Consider the following 25,763-nt stretch of genomic DNA (forward strand, 5'->3'; position numbering starts at 1 on the left):
GCGGCTGCGGATTGAACCCCTGACCTTCCGTTCTCCAGGCGGACCTTCTACCACTCGACCACGGAGGCGGTCTCGTAAAAACATAGACACAGATAACAAGGTCACCTTTTCATGATGTAATCAATGTCTGATGTGTGAGGTGAGGTGAAATGGAGTTTCACATTCCCTCATACATGCATGCAGTGGTCTGGCTGCTTGTACTCATCTGGAAGGGCCAGTTGTACAATGCTAGCCAACAGAGGTACCATGCCGCTGTTTAACATGGATACCCCACTCAGACAGAGTATATTGACTCCGAGCCAACCTGCCCTTGTTTTATACCCTTAATGCTGTGTGTCAATCTGGGTTAAACTCATGCCATATATGACAATCATGTAGTCAGCCGTCAAATTTCAATTAGCCAAAGAATACTAAATCATACTGAGTGAGTGAGTGAGTGAGTGAGTGAGTGAGTGAGTGAGTGAGTGAGTGAGTGAGTGCGTGCGTGAGTGAGTGAGTGAGTGAGTGAGTGAGTGAGTCAGGTTTAACGCCGCTTTTAACAGTATTCCATTTATATCGTGAAGTGTCAGCTTGATGTGGGAGGAAAGCCCCAAGTGATGCAGGCCACTTTGGTGAAACCTACGAGCACGGGTATGGTGCTGACAAACCTAGAAACATAGATGGGGCAAACCAGGATTCAAACCCACATTCATAGGTTTCTGGCATGCCTAAGGGACGCAACTCTGCACAGCAAATTGCAGTGTCATAGACGACTGGGCCACCCGTGCCCCCCTAAATCGTACTGAGGACTACAAAAAATGCAATGATGGTAGTCCTCAGCGACTTGAAACACTTGATGGCTATTTTTCTCCATGCGATGATTTAAACAGATCAGTCTTAATGGACGAGTTACAAACTGTAAGGACTTGTGTAATAAGTTTTGCACTTGTTCTTTGGACAACTCTTACAAAATTAACCAGAATTTCAGAGACTGTACAATGAGTCAGTGAGCATTAGCAGAAATTCAGAAATACCATGTCTAAGAAAAATGGGCTTCACACATTGTACCCATGTGGGGAACTGAACATGGCCTTTGGCGAGAAGCGTGAACACTTTAACCACTTGGCTACCCCTCTACAGCTGACAGTCATTGATAATGACACAGCTTAGCCATTCCTTGGATGTCATGTGTCAACATAATGTAAATAGTCAGACCATTACATAGCTACACAGCTGTTTGAATGTTTCTATGAATTCATAAAACACATCAGAATCTGCTCTGGAAACATAACATCTGTGCAACCATCTGTTACTAGGCTTACTTTCAACATGCAAATTAGAGTCAGGTTAATTGAAAATATAGACTCACTATAATAATGTAGCTTTGTTATATTCAGACAATGCCTGTGACATTGTTTCAAACAGCTGAAATATAGCTGGAAGAACATTAACATTGACAGTCTCACCATCCTCACCAAACACTGGTGTTCATATTCTGACATACAAATACACACTTATACAACAATTCTCTAAGATATCTGACAACTTACTGAATTGCGAGCATGCAACAGTGAAGATCACTGTGGAGATTACAAAGCAAAAACACAATGACCTGAAATTAGGCCCACAGTTGTTCACGAAGATTCCTGGTGGAGATAGATATCAAACCACGCTGGAATGTGCATGCCATTAGATCCAGTCCTGATGGACAACCTCTGGTCATTGTTCCACCACAAGCACAGGGACTAGGTCAGACACTGATAGACATCCACATTAACTGTCACTTGGTCCCTGATTTCTAGCTGTTTGCTTGCAACATAGACAATGATTGGATATACAACCTAATTAGGCAGGAGCCACAGCTTTGCATCATCACTATCAATTCTGACCTGACTCTCATATGAATAGGGAAGTCTTCCTCCCAGCCCCTGGAGAACAAATTAAGAAAGGAATCCAACTCAAGTCTAGAATTATTTGGCAAGTTTAGATTGCCTCGATCAGAAATTCAGCATTATGTTCTGTGCTCAATTTGGGTTATATTAATAAATATGATAACTTTATTTCTGGGATGAATAGGGCTGTATTGATTCTGGGACATCATGGCATCTAGCTATATGTGAAACAAATTCAAGCTGGTAAATAAATTGTTAGTGGTATGTGAGAGTTCACTGTTACTTTAAATCACTTAAGTTTATTGAAATAATTTGTTGGGTTTCTCTCTTACGATGGACACGCTATGGCTCAATATAGAATACTGTTTTAAAGTATTGTATACATATCATATTGTATCACAACCATACTACATTTCATATCAGGCAAAAATGTAATGTAAAGGCACACTTATAACTCTCTCATACAAACCCAGAAACAAAAATAGCCAAAAATTCCGATGCAAGTCTACAACAGTTTGTCAAGTCTAGAATATTATTTCAGTATCAATATGATCAAGGTCTCTGAAAATGAGGAAATTCTCTGAGCTATTTTCTATATGATCACACAATTTGAAAAATGGAAAATCTTAAAATCTTTCCATTTCAGAGACTAAATATTGTCTACAGACCAATCATTGATTTGTGTTTATTTATTTCAGTACCCCTGGCCCATCAATAACATGATCATCCAACTCCAATTTAACAGAATCATATCAAAATCTATGAACCAACAATGCAACAGAGTCAAATTGTCTTTCAAAACAAATAACACATAGAGCCCCAATCTTCAAAACAACATACCGGTACACAAATAAATATGTTGTCATACCTCTTAAGCCACAAACATGTCTGATTCATAAAGCTTCAGCTCAGAAAAAAGTTTTTCATCCTCGTTAGTGCTGACTTATCAAAGGAGCCATCACGCTCAGTCATCTTCACAAAGTACATCAACATTACTGTGCCTTGCTTTAGAAAGGTTAATTGTGAGGAACTTTCCTACAGCGATTGATGACTAATCTCATGAACGATACAAGGGGCAGCTACAAGATTCATATTACTGTAGCACACTAATTTAATGTTTTATTAGCTATTCTGCAACATTATAAATAAGCATAGAGTCTGATACAAAGTGAACACATTCTCAGACATTTTAGTACTCTTGTATCAACATACAACCACTAATTAATTAATGCATCTGGATCATTTCAATCTGAAAACTGCAAAACGATACTGTAGCTAGCGATAAAAATAAAACTGCATCGCAACACTTAATATTGCATGGTATCTTATTCTGAAAATGTACCTTGATTTCATTAAGAATACAAAAAGTTTGCTCTCAATCTACGGAGACAAACTGCCGTATCACTAAAACAATATAACACCATTAATGAAAGTCGATTAGTTCATTACTAAAATATTCATGATCTACCTCGTAATCTAGTATCTCATGCAGACGGTGAAACAAAAAATGATAAAGGAGGCATATACTCCAAACCGTTGTGTAAAAATAAAGAAGTTGACATCTATAAATTCTCTTCCTTATGTGTATCACTTCTAAATGCCTTTCAAAGACATGGAAACTGCTGTCCAATCAGCTCTACAAGACCAAAGCAACTCTAGATTCTTCAGTTCTGGACTCCTTTCTATTATACCATGTATACAGTAAACTATGGTTATAACGAACTCAACATTATGCTCAAAGGGAACACTAATTTAAGTTTGTTATAACCGTAGTTTGTTATAAGCATATACAGCATATGTACAGCAAATGGCTGGGACCAAAAAATAAGTTTGTTATATCCGTCAGTTCGTTATAAGCATGTTAATAAACATAGTTTACTGTATGTCAAAGACAATCTAATCAAAATCATGATTAAAAATAAAATTAAAATAATTTGATTGAGAGACTAGATGTCAGCCTACTGGTAAGGTGGACCTACCCTGGCGGTGTGATTGGGCCTGCTCTTCCCCACTCTGCAGGGTTCCTACTACATACACATACATGATCCACTCCCTGGAATCTCAGGAACTACACTACAAACACATTATGGTGACCTCCGACACGTACTGGTGTTGGTTCATTGTTTCCACAGCAGTGGTGACAGATTTATGTTTCCAACCACTGCCACCATGTCAGCCATGTTGGGGGTCAGGAGGAGGAACGGACATACTTCATCACATTGCTGTACGTCCCGGATCACAACACTGATCACCCTGGCCGCTTCAACACTGGATAGCACGAGAGTTGTTACACAGTGATAATCCTCTGCTCCATCAAACAGGAAGAACTAATATTTCATATCCACACACCAAAACTCATCCGTGATAAAACACAAAGCCACTGTATTCAGGATAATCCAAATGTCCAAAGAAATATAATTGTTGTCTGATATCTTCCACCACCTCTGAGCTAGGCTGGTGCTATCTCCTGGTTGATTCAGATTCTGGAAAACTGATATCAATGTACCTGGTTATAAAAACATCCTTAACCAAAACCCACTGTGTTTAGAATTCTGAAGTCATCCATGGGCAACGTTATCAGCCCAACTGTCTGATTCTCCCATCACCTTGGAACAAAGTAGCATTCCAGCAGCTCAACACCATATCCTTGTAGATCTATAAATGTTCACTGAAGAGCAAACTTAAATCATTCATCAGCTTGCAGAATGGTTCTTCAACCAGACACAGTCAAGGTCACACAAGACTGGAAACAAACTGTCCCGTCACTCATGGAGTGTCGCAGGAGAATAGCTGATGTTCTAGTCTGAGCATAGAACCCCTGCAGGGCACATGCATGTAACTAGGCATATACGACCTTTGATGTCACGCTTTAATTAGTCTCTAAGAACAAAGGGCTTACTCAACCAAGTTGATGCTCTCCACACTGAATCACTGCCTGTTATATCACACTATAGATAACACCAATACGATGAAACATGTTCCTCCAGCTCTGATGTGTATTACTCTTTTCAATCTGTCCTATCATTCATCTGTGATCTCTGCATGCAACATGTAGAACTTGATAGCATTGGGGCAATGTTGACCGAGTCTGACAGCTGGGTTCCACCCACGCTGAAATCCTTCTCTGTACCATAAACATGATAAAAAAAAATCCAGTTGATAAGAGGATGTTCCAAGGCAACCCTACACTGGTAATTGCTGATATGAAGTTGGTTCTGATAGTCACACGTGTATGTTTGCCCACATCAATCAGAACAGTTTATAACTGAGAGAGATTACATGTGTTCTCAGGCAGGGATCAGGACATTGGTTGTAGTTTTCTATAACTACAGGCAATTAAGAACAGACAGATATCCTATTGTCCTGATAATGGTATTTCATCTGTACTACCTGGTGATTGTACCACCAAAGTCAGTGTTTCCATCTGAGACCAAACCGTGGCCTTTGCAGCTAATTAATAAAATATTCAGGTCTGTGATCACTGGCTGTTACCTGACACGCTTGCAGCAAAATGTTTGGGGAAAATCCATACCTTTATCTGGAACTAACTAGAGACAACGTTTTCTCAGGAAACATTATCCAATTTTCTGAAACAGTATCAATTGGAAGAAAAGACTATCTATCCTGAACAAAGTTTCCCTTTCATCAGATGAGCCTCCAGACAACAGAGGCCATGAGTCATTTGATGTATTCCTCTGTGGTATTGTAAACTATACAATACTTCAGTCAGTAGGCCTGCTCCATGTGGAACAAAATGACACAATATCTTAGCAACCACTTACAGAATTGGTTTGCAACAAGTCATTCAATGTTTATTCTCTGTATGTTGCCTAACGAACCGTGCAATAATTCAGTCAGCAATAAAACTCCCTGCTGAACAAAATGGTACAATATCTGACAATATTCTCACTGTAAGCATTCCAGAGTCGGCATGTTTATTGCTGTGTTTTCCTTGACCAGATGGCAAGTTATCAGAGATCCCACTCCACTGTATATCAGCTAGACACCAGCTGAAAACCAATCACGTCTTTGGGAAACATCTAAATAGATCAGCAGAGTTCTGTTGTATGAAAATGTTGGCTTTGATGTAGAGGTTATCTCAAGCCTGTCTGCATGATGGCTTCCATTGCTACACTTGGCTATCATATCTGATATACCTCAGTAGAAACATATCCTATCAGGGCCTCACGAGGAGAAGGTTCATCACAAGAGTCAAGTAGGATAGCTGTCTATTATCCACCTCCACACAACTCTTTGTAGTATGCAACAAGTCCAGTGAAAGTCCATGTGCAGGTTAATTGTATTCTTTAGCAAAGGTTGCTAAATTGGCATCACATAGTCACTGCTACTTCAACAACAGAAAACTGTAAAAACCTCAGGTAACTGCTGGTATTGGTGTCGACAAATTTTAAATCCTTTTTACACACATCAAAGTTTTAACCTGTATGATACCTGATCCGAACCAAGTACACATCTAAAGTACCAGGAATAATGCCCTATCGATGGCTGCCTGTACCATGTTGTACAGACTTGTGACAACCAGGAACTGTTTGCTGCATGTCGCCATCAGGTGTCACTGTGTCCTCCAGCAAGTGTCTCTACACACTTTGACATTTCACCACAGCGTTCGACTTCATGTAACATTTATATGCCAGTATGGTTGATTTTTTCATGGGAAGTCGTCAAGCAGGTTTCGAGTTTCACCTGTCCATTTGTCTGTATGTAAAAGCCTTCAAAGACCTTTAGAGAGACAGCCTCTCCCTTCTCCTGGATGCCCTTCCAGAAATGCTAGGCCAGTTGCTATACATATTACTGACCCCGTGCTTGTAGCTGTTCCAGATGACTTTCTCAGATACGTACAAGCATGTAGACTGTCACAATGAAATATGACACCACTGGTGTCCCATATTCTGGGTACATTTGATTCACATCAATGGATACTTAAACTGAGTGACGTCCGCAGATGTTTCCCTATCCCATTCAGTCTATCCTTCAAAATATATTGAATTCATTTTGGTGTTCATCTTCCAAATATACAAAAATATTGGCAACTTTAGAATCTTTTACAGACATCAATAATTGATAACAAATGGGATGTGAATTGCTAAAAAATGCATGACATATTAGTATTAACTTCTCATATTACAAATACCAAAAGTGACACCAACCAAAACCTTTATACAGGTTCAAACGTATTAATTTTTACAAATTCACATCTCACATATTACAGGATTCCAGATAACAGATAACAGCCTGCAGCATCACCGTTTTCCTGAATTTAACACTTGAAGTTTGAAAGCCTTTTCAGAAGGTAGTTCTCCAGTGTATCTGTAGATCCAAAACAAACACACCCTGTCCACAACTCAAGGAAGCCCATAACTAAAGATGGACCATAACTCCAAGCAATTATCCTGAAATGGCCAATGAAACGCTCACATCTGTGACCCTGCATGAAATGTTTACTCATCTCCTCCTAGGCTATCTTACTAGTTATACCACCCTGCCCGGGTTATATAATATACAGCGTTATCACACCCTGCTCATCTATATCAAATATTTGTCCAAGCTATTATTCAACTTGGCTGCGACTGAAGCTTAAGTAAACATCACATGGTTCAGTGTGTCATATCGTGGAGCTGGCCTCATAATTCCTTTTCCTTCAAACTGTTGGATGTTTCACAGCTTCTGCCACTTATGGTCACACGATGATCACCGAATCATATCCATCAAGGGTAACCATCTTGGCAGGATTTATTTGCTGGTTGAATGTTGTTCATTAATCACATTACAGATACAATATTGATATGTATGTATTTATTCAATGAATTAAAAAGTAAACTTACACATGACTTGATTTGCAGGTTATATAGAGGAGGAAGAGTTCAGGGCGGAATAATCAGACAACAGCGACATTTATGGAGAGGTAAAAATGATTCATGTGACAGTGCAAGTACAAATAACAGAGTGAGTGAGTGAGCGAACGAGTGCCGCTTTTAGCAATATTCCAGCAATATCACGGTGGGGGACACCAGAAGGATCTTGTTTTGTAATAAAATTGTCAGATACATGTGGTCAGCAGACATTCCAGAGTTCCTCGCCCATTGCCAAGCTTGACACAAGGCAGCCATAGAACTATCAACAAATAAGTCTGGTGCCTCACAGGGTAAGAAGAACTAAGTTTGCCTCACAAACATATTATATTCCCTTGAACAATTTACAACCTGGTCAATTTAGAGTGAGTGAGTGAGTGAGTGAGTGAGTGAGTGAGTGAGTGAGTGAGTGAGTGAGTGAGTGAGTGAGTGAGTGAGTGAGTGAGTATGGTTTTACGTCGCTTTTAGCAATATTCCAGCAAGATCACGGCAGGTGACACCAGAAATGGGCTTCACACATTGTACCCATGTGAGGAATCGAACCCGGGTCTTCTGCGTGAGGAGCGAACACTTCAACCACTAGGCTAACCCCACCGCCCCAACAGAGCTATGCAGGGAAGACATATACCATTGGTATTAGATTACTTATATTTCACATATTTTCTGTGATTTCCCTACAAGTAAGAATGCGAGTTATATCAAGGTGCGTCAGTATAATATTGGAGTAATGTCCTTAGTGATGGAGATCGACAATATTGTGAGCTGTGACTTGTGAGTTATGATTTGATAGTTATATCTTGCAAATTCTGATAAATAGTTAGAAGATTTCATTCCGTGATTGTACTTTTTTGAGACTGCAGATACATTATATCATATGATACTTGAGAAGGAAACAGGTTTATTATCATTTGTAGTTCCATCATGTCTAAAAGCTGAAGGGTGGATGGAGAATTTGCCCAAATAATTTAATACAAAAAACCGCGGCCCATTTTTCTGGGCCCACAAAAGACGAGATTATGTGGTGTCTAAGGCACTGACCCATGAGCATCGCCATGGTGCTGACAAACCAAGAATCTTACTTTAGGCTGAATCATGGATTCGAACCCATGACCATAGAATGGCAGCACCTTACACAACTTGACATCCATTCCCCCCATTAAGACTAGAACACAGACCTTGTCCATAAGAAGCAAACACAAGGATCACTGGGCTATGTCACAGCTCAAACACACTTCAGACTTAGTCAACATGACCATATGGTGTCGACCACATTCTGCAGTAATCTAGATTACTGCAGATTACTGCATAGCCTGATCTGCCTGCACATGCTGATAAACACATTACTATATAGCTGATACTGGATCAGACAGGATATAACGGTATACAAAGTATATAAGAAGATGACTGCATTTCCTCTTATCGTAGCGTTCCTAAACTTGCCTCTACTGCACACCAGGGAATGTCCTAGCTCCACGCCAACCTGATCATCCTTGCGGGCTAATTAGCCTCAACTCACCAGGGAAACAAACAAATTAATCATTATTCACGGTTCAGTGATCATTCAGGCCACATTGATAAGCTCTGTGTCATTATTGATCATATCAAACTTACTAGTCAATAATAAATTCCAGTGATGATATATAATGAATATAACAGTACTTCAAGAATTTAATGGTAACTAACTGTGCAAGAGTGATGTAATCATAATTGAAGATTTTATACTGAATAAAGGTAAAAATTTTGATAACATTTATAATTGTTTTTACACAGCATACTGCACCCACGCTGCACCCTCACAAGGCCAAATGATTCACTGAATTGATCTGCACTTTTATTCTGCCAATTCAATGAACATCTACAATATCAATTCCGTTGAATATACAACAAGATAGCAACAAAAAATGACAAGTCAGCACATCTTTAGTGAACTGCAAATGAGTTTGGTTTAACCTGATTTGGAACAGTAATTCAGTAATATAACACTGTGTCAGCTTGACATGGGAGGAAATTCCAAAGTGATGCAGTTGTTTACCTCTTTGGTGAAGTCACTGTGCGTGATTATGTTCATTACAAACTAAGAAACATTATCAGGGCAAACTGGGATTCGAAACCAGGATTGCCTAAGCAACACAACTCTAGACAGTGAATTGCAGCACCTGAGACAACTGGACACCTGTGCCCGAAATGTGAATGATGAAATTTCTGTAATACGTATTTCAGTTCATCATGGAGAGATAAACAGAGGAGGTAAGCCCACGTGACACAGACATTACCACCATGGCGAAGCCTACAAACAAGCTGTATGGTGCTGACAGTCTAAACCATACCAGTATGGATGCTGCTTTGCCTCAACATTTCAAAAAGATACAAGTTAACTACCAAGTATCTCAGCCTCATTCCAGGGCTACAGACATGCTTACTGACTTCATACAGTTTGTGGCATCAAATATAACCCACAGCCATAATTATTCCCTGCAGTTCTCAAACAACAAATAGTAAATGAACCTTGGGAATTTGCAATGCTGTTACATGTTGCATGTGACAGACTTTCCATTGAGGAAGAGTGTTTGGTATCATTGTGTTTCCCGGCATGTTATGACACGCATGTTACATCAGACTGAGGCCATGGTTGTGACACAGATGTCCTATTGCCCATCACATGCAGGGTTTGTCACCACGCTCAGTCCCGGGCAAACATGTGGGGTTGATGGGCGCTTACGGCGGCTGCAGCGACAAACAAAGCCGTCAATGAGGCCTCTGTCCCTTGTCAGCATGTGACGGCCTGAAATCTCTCACCTCGGTGTTGGACATCAAAATAGCCACAAGAATGTCTGGGACGGTCATCACAGTTTGGTCTTTGGCTGTAGGTGCATCTTTACAACATGGCTGGCTGAGGTCAGTTGCCACACAATACCAGTTTCTTACAGACTCAAGTCTGGTGCAACAATACCAGTTTCTTGCAAGTGTCATGTCTGATACAACAATACCAGTTTCTTGCAAGTGTCATGCCTCATACAACAATACCAGTTTCTTGCAAGTGTCATATCTGATACAATACCAGTTTCTTGAAAGTGTCATGCCTCATACAACAATACCAGTTTCTTGCAAGTGTCATGTCTGATACAACAATACCAGTTTCTTGCAAGTGTCATGTCTGATACAACAATACCAGTTTCTTGCAAGTGTCATGCCTCATACAACAATACCAGTTCCTTGCAAGTGTCATGCCTCATACAACAATACCAGTTTCTTGCAAGTGTCATGCCTCATACAACAATACCAGTTTCTTGCAAGTGTCATGTCAGACACAACAAAACCAGTTTCCTACAGACCAAAGTCTGATACAACATACCACTTACCTACAAACTGTCAAGTCAAATACAACAACAAGAACAGCTCTTTATCATGTTTTCAGAACATAAAGTCTGATTTCACAATAGAACCAACAAACAACAAAGTTACAATTCAGGTACATAAAACTGATAGCTGATAGGATACGCCCATGTATGACAAGAAACAGGTATTAAAATTAACATTCTTGAGCAAATCGGTAACTGAAGAACTAGGAAATGAATTGTCCAAATACAATGAATAAACATGCGTACAGATTAAATTAACTATAAAAAAATAGTTGTTAACAACCCAGAACTACATAAACTGTTGTCATAATCAATGCCTATTCCTTATTACCTGTATTATTGAAAAGAAAACTGATCTTTAAACATCCTTGTCCAGTGAATTGATTAATCTTAACAAAAAATATGCATTACATGCGTAATATTCATCTCAAGTGTGAAAAAGAATAAAACTAATTTCAATGCTTTAACATAACTCAATAAAAGTTGTCGTGCATTTTCATGTACATTTGCAACACATCTGGTTAAACATTTTCTGAAAGGCAGTTATAAACCTTGCTGTACAACATCCTCCATAATAGCTGTTGTTTGGTCCAGATGAGTTGGGAAATACTGCGTACTTACCCGTTATTATCGATAAACTTTCAAAGTCCATGATTCCGTCTCCATTACACACAGTCTGTGTGTTAAATAGACTTAACTTCAGCTGGATTCCAAAGTGAATAAGCCACCATCAATGTTTTCAACAATAAATGCTGAACACTATGAAATGTAATACTGATGACGGCACGATGTGGGGCTCTTACTGACTGCTCATTCCCTGTGATTACAACCTATACTGATAGAAATTAACTTGGCCATATCCTGGCATGTCATAAAAACATTACATGCAAACAATCTTCCCAGCTGAGGCAGCAAACACTCAAAACCACCAATTCATTCTCCATCGTTTGGTTTAAGCATCTTTGTACATTCCCAAAGGCCGACAGAATTTACCCTGAATTGAAAACCCAAACAAGAATGACGCTCCGATTCTAAGAGGAAATGGGAACTGGATGAAGCACATAATGATTTGAAAGCTGCAAGAATGGACGCCCGGTGAAAAAAGTCTGAAATTACACGCACATGTATTGAAAGGGAATTGATTTTGGAAGGTGCCTTCAAAGACCCTGGGGTAGAGTGAGAAAGGAGGTGTTACGTTTCTTTGACGCGCTAGTTCCAGTAACTCACGACAAGTGCCATCAGTGCCGAGCCATCAGCGCCAAGCTATGGGTCCCTGAGCCATCATCTTGGTGATCAATACGTCTTGCTGTCCCCAAATCTGTCCTTGTCGATCCAGTGGTTTTCTTTACTTGTTATCACATAAACCTTTTTAATGAGTGAGTGAGTGAGTGAGTGAGTGAGTGAGTGAGGCAGGGAGGGAGAGTGGGAGGAGGGAGGGAGTATTTATTCCAGGGACAATTCACATTCAACAATCTTTCACTAACTATCGAAGAGGCAGTGTAGTTCAATCATCTTTTACAGTCAGAACACCTTGGGTTAACGAAATGTGAAATAGATGAGTTGAGTTTAACACAGCCTTGAAAAGTCTGACAGTAGTGTAATGATAAGGAATCTAGCCATGTATATCTTTCACGCCACAAACCCTGTGGGTAATTTAGTGATTGAAGCTAAGGGCTCTTGATTATCAACATGGGTGCAATCGCTGACGCTTGTTGTGCCCCACTGGGACATCAATAATAATAATAATAATAATAATAATAATAATAATAGGCCATTTATATTGCGCATATTTCCACACCACACAGGGCATGCTTAAAGTGTTATTATTACCCCGGTCACTGGAACAGTATGCACTCAACAATCATTCTCATCTCCCTGGGGAGTATACAACCACATTGCCGTCTCATCCTACTGGGTGCCCATGCACTGCTTGATGAACAGAGGCACATTTCAAACAAATTCACTTGCCAAAAGGTGACACCACATGTGATACATCAATAGGATATTGCTAAAAACAGCACAGATTCATTTGCTGCTGACCCGTGAAGATCTGGGGTAGAATAGGTCTTCAGCAACCCATGCTTGCTGTAAAAGGCGACTATGCTTGTCCTGAGAGGCGACTAAACATGCTAAAGGGATCGGGTGGTCAGGCTTGCTGACTTGGTTGATACATCGCGTGAATCGATGCTCATGATATTAATCACTGGATTGTCTGGTCCAGACTCGTTTATTTACACACCGCCGTCATATACCTGGAATATTGCTGGGTGCGGCATTAAACAACAAACCAACCAACCAACCATTTGCTGGTAGATCTGTGTATCACTTCATTTTGAAAAAGCTAAAATATAATTTTTCTTTTTCTTAAACAGGATCTGTAATATAACAATGTGATCATGGGAACATGGCGACATTCACATGATCTCCTGAAGGAACTAACTGGTTAATTAATTCTGTAGAAAGAGATCATTTGTAAGTCCATCTTCTGTGTGAGGTATTGTGTTTGTCAGCAGGATTGCTCAAAATGGAAGTTGAAATGGAAAAAGACCCATGACTTTAACATGCCAAAATACGTCATGACCATAAACTAGTGAATGAAGTCATTGTTCCTTTGACAAGTAAGCAGCCTGCCAGCAACATCGTGTCACAATGGCTTAACCACAGAATCAGGAAATGTGACATAACAATAGCATTAAAACGACAGCATGAACAACTTGTGCAGTAGTAAAACACATTAATCATACCAAGGAACAGTAATAGTAATCTGCTGGGTTATTAACTTGCCTATGATTTGTTTGATCCCCAGACACTGTCAACTATACCGGCTAACATGGAACCATTACTGTCCGCCTTTCAATTCTGTATGGCAAGCATAACCAGTCATAATAATTAGTAGCTGTAACGATTCACCGATACCTACGATATCATCAATACTGAGGTACAGACGATATTTGAATTGTCAGTTTGTGAGATCTTGATACACTATAAATAGAACAGAAACTGATAGAGTTACCTCCCATAATGCCAGAAGTGTCATAGCGCCACCTGTAAGCCTGGCGGAACATGTGGTGATGGAGGACGTGCCCACTACTAAACTATTCCATTTGAAACAACCATTACTTCATTTAAACCTGTTTTGTTTTTTGTTTTTGCGGTAACAATAAATAGATGAATGAATCCAGAGGTTTTAGAGACGTATTTCAGGGATTTCATCATTTCTTACTATTTGTTGGTGTATTGTGATACTGAGGTATCGTGATACGTATTGTATCGCAAGATATAAGGCGATACTCAACTCTAATAATAACCTACTCAAGTGAGTGAGTGAGCATGGTTTTACACCGCTTTTAGCAATATTCCAGCAATATCACGGCGGGGGACACTAGAAATCGGCTTCACACATTGTACCCATGTCGGGAATCGAACCCGGGTCTTTGGCGTGACGAGCGAACGCTTTAACCACTAGGCTACCCAACCGCCCAACCTACTCAAGAAAACACTGGGTACTCACAGTACAACAATATGCCCTATGTTAAAGCTATCTGAAGGTGTGAATGTTGTTTTAATGTCACAGTCTGGACTCGACAATTCAGTGATTGATATTGTGAACAATGATCCTTGCTGTCTGGATACGATGACATGCCATCAACCAAGTCTCTGAACCTCTCCAGACCCCTTGGTTGCCTCTTAGACCAGCATAAGTTGCTGGGGACCAATTCTAACCCTGAACCCGCAAAGACTGACTTCATTAACTATGTGGGTACACCAGCACTACACTAGAAACTTCATGACTTGACAGTTAACCAACCTACATTAAACAACCTAAAAACTCTTTAACAAATGCAACTCTGAAATTAGCCCCTGAATACACTTGACGAGGCAGGTTGCCATGTATAAAGACCGCAGGGCCCTGTAATTGGCTCTTCCAATATTGACCCTCCTCCACCTTTGGTCGACCCCTCTTGCTTGCTGTATGCTGCCACCACCATACACAAAACACCTGCATAAAGGTCATCTTGACACTGCCATCTCGTCACCCTGCACACATCGTTAACCACTAATAATACAGGTAGATTTACACCTCTTCAGGAAAGAAATATTCCATCTTCAGGGTTTCCCTGCCACAGGAAAGCTGTTTAATGGTGTCGGACATCTGTAAGCTAAATTAAATCTCCAGCTAAATATCTGACGCTCTGAATGTTGTTCTGAAGTATATCAATCTGTGACTGCAATGTGAACCATGATGTTGGAGGGGGGGGGGGGGAAACGTCTCATCTAACATGTCTACCCTTATCTTATCTGATAAGCTGTCGTCTAGAATCAAACTAAATAGATATGTACAAAACAAATATCAGGGTAGAGGACATGGTTTGATCAAATTACACACAGTACAGTATTGATCTGATTTGATTATCTTTCACTGGTTCTTACGCATGTGTCTTATCAAAAGACTTCCTTTCAGCACAACATGTTTACATTACGAAATGACTGCTGCTGGAGAAAGCAAATACTTACAAAAGGCCAAATCCCGGACAAATTATTCCAGCTACATACCGTGACCTGTAAATAACTGTTTCTGGACAAGACAAACCAGTGATTGATATAATGAGTAATCACCCTTGCTGTTGTGAATTCAACCAAGTCACTGAGTCTGATCCATTTAGTCACCTCCTACAACAAGCACGAGTTGTTGGGTACTAATCCTGGCCTAGAATTTCCATGGGTGGAGGCACATCCACACGTCATCAGAATAGAGTTAGAGTGTGGGTAGGAATGGTTTCAATCTGCACGTAGTAATTTTCTCATCACATCACAGCAGGGGATACCAGGAATCGGCTCCACACCTCAGGTCTATCATGTCTATAGCATAATGAGCAGCCACTTGAACCACTAGGCCACCCAAACACCTCATTCCCTTGGAGGTATTACAACCATACACATATTTCAACACTGCTCACTTGTATTTCCTTGACTAACATTTTCCCAAGCATTTCCATGGCGACTTGAAGCAAATACAAGGTATGAAAAATAAGGTTTTTCAATCTTTTTGTCCACTTAATCCCTATTTGTGACAACATGTTGTGTTGGTAAAGCCGAAATAGCCGTGACTTCTCCAGGTGTCACAAACTATGTATCTCAGTTGTTGACAACGATGTACACTGGTGTTGTCACAGGTCAGTGCCAGATAACAGGTGAGGTGAGGTGAAATGGGGTTTGACGTCGCGTCCAAGATTATTGAACTTATATAGTGACGTGGATGCAATATTTCAGCTATCTATGGCAGCCTGTTAATATTCGAAAACCAGTGGTTGATATCAAGAGCATCATTCATATTTTGAGGCACAATCAGCTCCAAAAGAAAGAAAGGTAATGATAACAGTGAATCATTTGTTTTATATCCTTGACATTCACAAAGAGAATATTTTTCCGATCAGGATTTGGGTTTGAGTTCAGAATTAAAAAAACCCAATGTTCAGGAACTCAATTATTTGTTTCCAACATTAAAAGGATTTTAGATAATTATAAATAATGAACACTTGTTTGGATATTTCTGCAAGAAAAGGGCACATTATATTTCCTCCCTACAATAATAAAAACAAAACAGAAAAACAGGGGCATGGTTATTTTTGTACAAAACACCTCCCCTACTCACTGAAATTCAAATGGCAGCTCCCTAAGTAGACTGATATACACTGCTGGTGTTGTGGTATAGCTGTATAGACATGAAAGAACACTGAGACAGCAACAAAGATGCCTGGGGCACAGAGTCTGGACATTGCCAGGCCAACTGCCGGCTAATGGGGGACGAGAACTCAATCCTTGAACAAACACACATAATGAGATAATGGAGGGAGGACCCTGAGTAGATTAGGAAAAAGTTTGTTTTCCTGGAAGTACAGGTATGGACTGGCCTTCCATTCAAGTAGGGATGGAGACTGGTTGTTGGTCACAGGTATGTCAAGGACATCTGGACAAGTTGCTATGGGTAAAAATATTAAAATAATGAGTGAGTGAGTGAGTTGGGTTTAACGTCGCTTTTAACATTATTCCAGTTATATCAATCACAGTGTGTCGGCTTAATGTGGGAGGAAAGCCCGAAGTGATGCAGGTCTCAGACGTTAACCACTTCGGTGAAACCCACGAGCACGGGTATGGTGCTGACAAACCTAGAAACATAATCGGGGCGAACCGGGATTCGAACCCACAATCATAAGTTTCTGGCGTGCCCAAGGAATGCAACTCTGCAATGAGAATCGCGGCGCCTTAGAAAACTGGGCCACCTTTCCCCCCTTAAAATAATGAAGTTACGAAACACTTAGGAGGTTGGTGTATTACATGAAAATAAGTTTCAGAGAGTAACGCCTCTAAAATTCTAAATGTTGAAGTGTCTTTGAGTAGCAACAGTTAACATGATAGGCTTTTTCCTGATCAAATAGAGGCAACATGTAATAGAAAAACTTCAGGACAGTGTGAAACTGGCATACCTCCCCGGGAGATATCACTGATTATATCCTGACGAGCAACTAATATGAAGTCTTCTTACTACACCCTCCAGGCACCACTTGCCTGCACAGATAGAGTAGACATAATGATGTAAAGTGTAAACCTACAGTCCTTTTGCATGACTGGTCCAGGAAAGCAATATTCCATCAATAGATGCCCCTCAGCTTTCTCCTGACACACTGATACATCACGTTACAACTTGTACAAAGCTTCCTCAATTTTTCAAACAGACTCGTTTTTTCAAACATTCCATCATTGAGTAAGTTAAATAGATCAATTCTAACACATGTTATACTCTTCATATCTCACATGTTTTTGTTAATAAGATGGATTAACTGTACTTTCAAACTGCTTATTGCAAAAACATTTACAATTACACTTATTTCGTCAGAAAGTCCTTTACAATATTTCATGTTCTGGTACATGAATTAAGATTTCTAGCCGAACTGATTTCAATTTCAGTACATGCAAACTGTCAGCATAGTCCATGAACCGTGATATCTCTTGGCAGGCAAGGCAGCCATTATCATAGTGTTTCCCAGGCCACCCGAACATCCATTGAAGTGATGTCCACCATTTATTTCCCATCTCCATGTGAGGTGAGTCAACACGAAGGTCGTACATGCACAGCCTACATACCTGCCTGTGTTGACCCTTCCATCGACCCTATCAACCATGACCGACCATTGCTGACAATCCACCCTGGGGGAACTACACACGGGACAAAGCTGACCCGAATACTTGCGACAACACAGGTGACATGGCAGGCAAGCAGGTATATCCTGACTCAGGATACTCCGACATAGTATTATGTGTTTAATGTTCACCACTTGTACACACCATAAAGACTTTGTGCAATTATTATCAGGTTTCCGCGGAAAGCATGGACGGCTGAAGTGGGTGGGGCTGGAACAAAGGATCGGCTTAAACGACCTTGACCTTCAACAACTAACTGTAAAAAAATATCCCTAATGAGACATGTCAAGTACTTGTTCAGCACAGAGCTAGCATAAACAGGATATGGTATGCGATAAATATTGAGGCCGAACTATTGATGTCATAAAGCAAAGACTAAACCATAATCAAAATTCATTTCAAAATGTTGAGCAGCTTTTCTTCTCAACAACTCACCAAAGGCATGGTTTATATTGTAGCATTTATCCGACCAATTTTATCATAACAGCCAAAATATAAAATTATGAAGAAAAAAAAAACACTGTGTCAGCAAATATCCAAAGCTATAAAAAACTTAAGACATCCAGATAAACTCCATTCAAAATCCACACTTGAAAAAAAGACTGTTACTTCCTCATCAGACTCAATGGAATCTGTATAACATTCTGCCACATCACAAAGAGACAGGTAACAGTCGATTTAATATGAGCCTACTTCCTGACTTGATCTGAATAAGTTCCTGTATATGACAAGAGACGGTTAATAATTGTGGTTTATCAGTTTATAAGCATGATGAGAAAACACCTAAGCAGTAAGCTTACTACTCAGCAAATGTCTATACCAGCCATTTAAAGTCTGGTGATGCCAGAAATAGGCTACACCTGTACAAGATGTAGGGAATCAAACCCTGTTTTCAGTGTGACAAGCTAATGCCCAACCAGTAGGCCAACCTCTCTACAAGGGTGAGTTTGATTTTATGTCGATTTTAGCAATATTCCAGCAATATCATGGCGGGGGACACCAGAAATGGGCTTCACACATTGTAGCCATGTCGGGAATCGAACCTGGATCTTCGGCGTGACGAGCGAACGCTTTAACCACTAGGCTACCCAACCGCCCCTTTGAATAATGATTGCCAACAGCTACTGGATTAAGTAAAGTTGAGATATCTATATCAATATATATATATAAAAGACATGGTATGACATAATTCAATTTATTATACCACATGTATGTAACTCATCATTCTCATCCAACATACAAATAAATGATCCAATTGATCCGATTACTTTTGTTTAATAAATGACAGATCTTACTATTACCCTGTATTTCAACTATTTTCTTGATGACTTTTCTGACATACACAAGACAACCCTAAATTCTAAATCCATACAGTCAAAATCATATTATTTGTTTTAGCCTTGAGTCAAAATAAAAACTTATAAATTAAGAAGATCTGAATAGCACAATAAATGGCACTTAAACTATAGGATATTTAACATTTGAGTATATATCAAACTTGAAGATAAGCTTAGGTATGTGCACAACAGATGACAGTCATGGTATGAACAAGATTTCTCAAACATAAAATATACCTGGTGCCTTAGACTGTTTTCACATCCAGGTATAATATTTTAAAAAACATGGAGTGTCAGGTGAGTTGAATTAGGTATTGAGGAAGGCTCCAAGAGTATGACACAACTGCCACAAGAAAAATATTGCATTCCAAAACAATACCTGTATTCACCTGTAATCTCCCCAAAACAACTAACCTCGTTACCACCTGTCTTCAATTTGCAATTAGCACCTGTCTGCCACTGTTGTGTATCCCAGGCCGAGCACCGAGCTGTCCGGTGAGTCAGACAGACCATGACATATACATGTCGGCAACAATACCTCCACAGGGTGTGGAACAGTCATTTCACAACCCAACCTGACCGGACACAACCAAAACAAACAATTGAGAAACTCAAGATGCAACTCACTTTGCTGGTTCTTGGGTCGTTTCACTCTCAGACAGATGGACTTTGATCGGATGCACTGTGGAGAGAAATGAGAGAGTGAGAGAGCATCCCGGCTGGGTTGAACACCGACAGGGGGACATGAGACAGGCAGGCCATTACCAAACTTTCTCACCTGGGTGCTCTCACAGTCATGTCATGGAGACTCACCTGGATAAAAGTGGAAGTCCAAACACACAAACAAAGTATCCCAACTCCTTTAAAAGTGTCCTATGGTGTCCATTTAGTATCCTGAGAGAGACCTAGTGGTAATAGGCTACTATCAAGTCCATGTTTCTGTCAACCCTCTCCTCCTTTGCTCTCTGTAATCACCATTCAGCTATGCCAGTAATTCAACATGGCGGACGCACAAAGTAGGTCAACCAGAGTGCCCCTTCCAGCATGCACAAAGGTAAACAGGGAGGGGGTGGGTCAAGCAATGCTGCCACGGCTCCCACTCTCTTGTTTGGGACAGGTAGTGGGGGTGGGGGAGAGGGAGGTAGCTGACATTATCACCAAAGAGAAAATTACCATCAGCCAATGGAAACACTGTAAATATTTACTTGCCTGTTCTAAATCTAAGCCTCTGCCTAAGGTCATAAAATCTTTTGATCTTTAGAATGGGCTAAAAGTCACTCACTTTTCTGGTTAAGTCTATGGACCGACCTTTGAAGCATGTAACTCTTTAAATTGTTAAAAAATTTAAGTTAAAGAGAAATTCCAGCTTGCATAGTGAAATGTGAGTAAGCCTGTCACAGTGCTAGGCAAGCTTTGCAGTTCCGGTGTCTATTGACGATATACACTGTAGGATAACATATTGACTTGTAGCAGATGTTGCATTGTAATATATTCTCTGAGTCAATATATTTAACAAATAAAAATCTGGTGTTGTGCAACTCCTGACCACACAATCAAAATAAAATAATCCATAACATTTGTCAATTTATTCTATAATGTTTACTTAAAAAATTCTAAAAATCAAATATTTCACAAAGATTATTTTCAATCTGTTATCATCACAAAATAATAACAGCTTAAATATATTCATTAACAGGTGTTATTTCTGTGATTGCTTCATAAACGGTTATATGATATACCAAATATTATGTTAAGAACCCTGAGAAATGGTTCAGGCCCGATGAGGGAAATAGCACCCTGTAAATACTTGATTCATAGTGCCAGCATTAACACATTCCTCTAGTGAATCACAAAGCTACACTCTCTGTGAGCTGACATGCCTTGCTGGATGAAGCAGGGTAATTAACTTAACCCTTTCTGAGCAGCTTAACTCTCAGCATCTTCAGCAACATGACCACACCTGTTCTAGTCAATTAACCTCTTTGGAAAAAAGTATTGTACCTGTAATAACTTGTGTATAAAGACTGCACACAACAAGTCTATAGATATTTATTTACCTGATGGAGGAGTAAGCATTATTATATTCTCCGAAACGTTGTGTTCCTCATAATAAAGAAGTTGACATCCATACAAATGCTCTTCCTTATGTGTATCACTTCTAAATGCCTTTCAATGACTTAAGTCTATAGATATTGATTTCAAGATATATTTTTATATTTTCATATATTTTGTCTTTATTAAGTATGAAATGTTGATGAAAATACTAACAAACCAATAACTTATGTCTTCTTAAAAATGACCTAATTTATTTGTTTTTGTGAAGAAACATTTGAGATATAAAATATTGCACCTTAAAGAAAGTTATTAATTGATTGTTTTACCATCTACCTGTCTATCTGACCCACCTACCATCTACCTGTCCATCTGACGTAGCTGTTCACCCATCTAACTTCTACCTATCTGACCCACCTACCACTACCTGTCAATCCCCCTCCCTATGTTCTACCTGTCTATCTGACCAAACTACCACCTACCAGTCTATCTGATCCTACCACCTACCTGTCTATCTGATCCTACTACCTACCTGTCTATCTGATCCACCTACCTGTCTATCTGATCCTACCACCTACCTGTCTATCTGATCCTACCACCTACCAGTCTATCTGATCCACCTACCACCTACCTGTCTATCTGATCCTACTACCTTCCTGTCTATCTGATCCACCTACCTGTCTATCTGATCCTACCACCTACCTGTCTATCTGATCCACCTACCTGTCTATCTGATCCTACTACCTACCTGTCTATCTGATCCTACCACCTACCAGTCTATCTGATCCACCTACAACCTACCTGTCTATCTGATCCTACCACCTACCTGTCTATCTGATCCACCTACCTGTCTATCTGATCCTACCACCTACCTGTCTATCTGATCCACCTACCTGTCTATCTGATCCTACCACCTACCTGTGTATCTGACCCACCTACCTGTCTATCTGATCCTACCATCTACCTGTCTATCTGATCCACCTACCTGTCTATCTGATCCTACCACCTACCAGTCTATCTGATCCACCTACCACCTACCTGTCTATCTGACCCACCTACCAGTCTATCTGATCCTCCTACCTAACTGTCCATCTGATCCACCTACCTGTCTATCTGACCCACCTACCACCTACCTGTCTATCTGATCCACCTACCATCTACCTGTTTATCTGATCCACCTACCACCTACCTGTCTATCTGATCCACCTACCTGTCCATCTGATCCACCTACCTGTCCATCTGATCCACCTACCTGTCCATCTGATCCACCTACCACCTACCAGTCTATCTGATCCACCTACCAGTCTATCTGATCCACCTACCACCTACCTGTCCATCTGATCCACCTACCACCTACCTGTCCATCTGATCCACCTACCTGTCCATCTGATCCACCTACCTGTCTATCTGATCCACCTACCACCTACCTGTCTATCTGATCCACCTACCTGTCTATCTGATCCACCTACCTGTCTATCTGATCCACCTACCAGTCTATCTGATCCACCTACCACCTACCTGTCTATCTGATCCACCTACCACCTACCTGTCTATCTGATCCACCTACCTGTCTATCTGATCCACCTACCTGTCCATCTGATCAACTTACCACCTACCTGTCCATCTGATCCACCTACCACCTACCTGTCCATCTGATCCACCTACCACCTTCCTGTCTATCTGACCCACCTACCACCTACCTGTCTATCTGATCCACCTACCATCTACCTGTTTATCTGATCCACCTACCACCTACCTGTCTATCTGATCCACCTACCACCTACCTGTCCATCTGATCCACCTACCTGTCCATCTGACCCACCTACCACCTACCTGTCCATCTGACCCACCTACCTGTCCATCTGACCCACCTACCTGTCCATCTGATCCACCTACCTGTCTATCTGACCCACCTACCACCTACCTGTCCATCTGACCCACCTACCTGTCCATCTGATCCACCTACCTGTCCATCTGACCCACCTACCACCTACCTGTCTATCTGATCCACCTACCTGTCCATCTGATCCACATACCTGTCCATCTGATCCACCTACCTGTCCATCTGATCCACCTACCACCTACCAGTCTATCTGATCCACCTACCACCTACCTGTCTATCTGATCCACCTACCACCTACCTGTCTATCTGATCCACCTACCTGTCCATCTGATCCACTTACCACCTACCTGTCTATCTGATCCACCTACCACCTACCTGTCCATCTGATCCACCTACCACCTTCCTGTCTATCTGACCCACCTACCACCTACCTGTCTATCTGATCCACCTACCTGTCTATCTGATCCACCTACCTGTCCATCTGATCCACATACCTGTCCATCTGATCCACCTACCTGTCCATCTGATCCACCTACCACCTACCTGTCTATCTGATCCACCTACCACCTACCTGTCTATCTGATCCACCTACCTGTCCATCTGATCAACTTACCACATACCTGTCCATCTGATCCACCTACCACCTACCTGTCCATCTGATCCACCTACCACCTTCCTGTCTATCTGACCCACCTACCACCTACCTGTCTATCTGATCCACCTACCTGTCTATCTGATCCACCTACCATCTACCTGTTTATCTGATCCACCTACCACCTACCTGTCTATCTGATCCACCTACCTGTCTATCTGATCCACCTACCACCTACCTGTCCATCTGATCCACCTACCACCTACCTGTCCATCTGACCCACCTTCCACCTACCTGTCCATCTGACCCACCTACCACCTACCTGTCCATCTGACCCACCTACCACCTACCTGTCCATCTGACCCACCTTCCACCTACCTGTCCATCTGACCCACCTACCACCTACCTGTCCATCTGATCCACCTACCACCTACCTGTCCATCTGACCCACCTACCACCTACCTGTCCATCTGACCCACCTACCACCTACCTGTCCATCTGACCCACCTACCTGTCCATCTGATCCACCTACCTGTCCATCTGATCCACCTACCTGTCCATCTGACCCACCTACCACCTACCTGTCCATCTGATCCACCTACCTGTCCATCTGATCCACCTACCTGTCCATCTGATCCACCTACCTGTCCATCTGATCCACCTACCTGTCTATCTGATCCACCTACCACCTACCTGTCCATCTGATCCACCTACCACTTACCTGTCCATCTGATCCACTTACCACCTACCTGTCTATCTGATCCGGCTGTTCACCCACTTACCATCTGCCTGTCCTTCTGCCCCCCACCCCCTGTCCAACCATCTACCTGTCAATTTCACCCACCTACCATATACCAGTCTATTTGTCCCACCTACCTGTCCATCTGATCCACCTACCTGTCCATCTGATCCACCTACCACCTACCAGTCTATCTGATCCACCTACCACCTACCTGTCTATCTGATCCACCTACCACCTACCTGTCTATCTGATCCACCTACCTGTCCATCTGATCCACTTACCACCTACCTGTCTATCTGATCCACCTACCACCTACCTGTCCATCTGATCCACCTACCACCTTCCTGTCTATCTGACCCACCTACCACCTACCTGTCTATCTGATCCACCTACCTGTCTATCTGATCCACCTACCTGTCCATCTGATCCACATACCTGTCCATCTGATCCACCTACCTGTCTATCTGATCCACCTACCTGTCCATCTGATCCACCTACCACCTACCTGTCTATCTGATCCACCTACCACCTACCTGTCTATCTGATCCACCTACCTGTCCATCTGATCAACTTACCACATACCTGTCCATCTGATCCACCTACCACCTACCTGTCCATCTGATCCACCTACCACCTTCCTGTCTATCTGACCCACCTACCACCTACCTGTCTATCTGATCCACCTACCTGTCTATCTGATCCACCTACCATCTACCTGTTTATCTGATCCACCTACCACCTACCTGTCTATCTGATCCACCTACCTGTCTATCTGATCCACCTACCACCTACCTGTCCATCTGATCCACCTACCTGTCCATCTGACCCACCTACCACCTACCTGTCCATCTGACCCACCTACCTGTCCATCTGATCCACCTACCTGTCCATCTGATC

The 25,763-nt window shown here is 41.3% G+C and overlaps 1 protein-coding gene and 1 long non-coding RNA gene across 8 annotated transcripts in view; both read right to left on the minus strand.

Annotated features, from left to right (window-relative positions):
* LOC124144876 (protein PALS1-like) overlaps nucleotides 1–25,763 on the minus strand; it is a 129,453-nt gene that overhangs the window by 39,992 nt on the left and 63,698 nt on the right. For 2 of the 6 annotated variants that reach the window (XM_046514488.2, XM_046514497.2), the window contains one exon: nucleotides 20,265–20,319. In XM_046514488.2, the coding sequence (XP_046370444.2) occupies nucleotides 20,265–20,319 (55 nt within the window). Of the gene's footprint in view, nucleotides 1–3,850; nucleotides 6,733–18,243; nucleotides 18,410–20,051; nucleotides 20,198–20,264; nucleotides 20,320–20,450; nucleotides 20,979–25,763 lie in introns of those variants that run through there. The other 4 variants (XM_046514518.2, XM_046514525.2, XM_046514510.2 and 1 more) reach the window with 4 other exon arrangements.
* On the minus strand, nucleotides 24,530–24,883 carry LOC125384494. Of its 2 annotated transcripts, none has more exons than XR_007223293.1 (3): nucleotides 24,867–24,883; nucleotides 24,611–24,677; nucleotides 24,530–24,547 (listed from the first exon to the last, which is right to left on the minus strand). It is a non-coding gene; the product is annotated as an uncharacterized LOC125384494 (long non-coding RNA). The 2 variants fall into 2 exon arrangements; XR_007223292.1 differs by lacking the exon at nucleotides 24,530–24,547 and adding an exon at nucleotides 24,555–24,575.

This window comes from Haliotis rufescens, unplaced genomic scaffold (genome assembly GCF_023055435.1).
Source record: "Haliotis rufescens isolate VD_foot unplaced genomic scaffold, xgHalRufe1.0.p SCAF_3, whole genome shotgun sequence".
NCBI classification, from domain to species: Eukaryota; Metazoa; Mollusca; class Gastropoda; order Lepetellida; family Haliotidae; genus Haliotis; species Haliotis rufescens.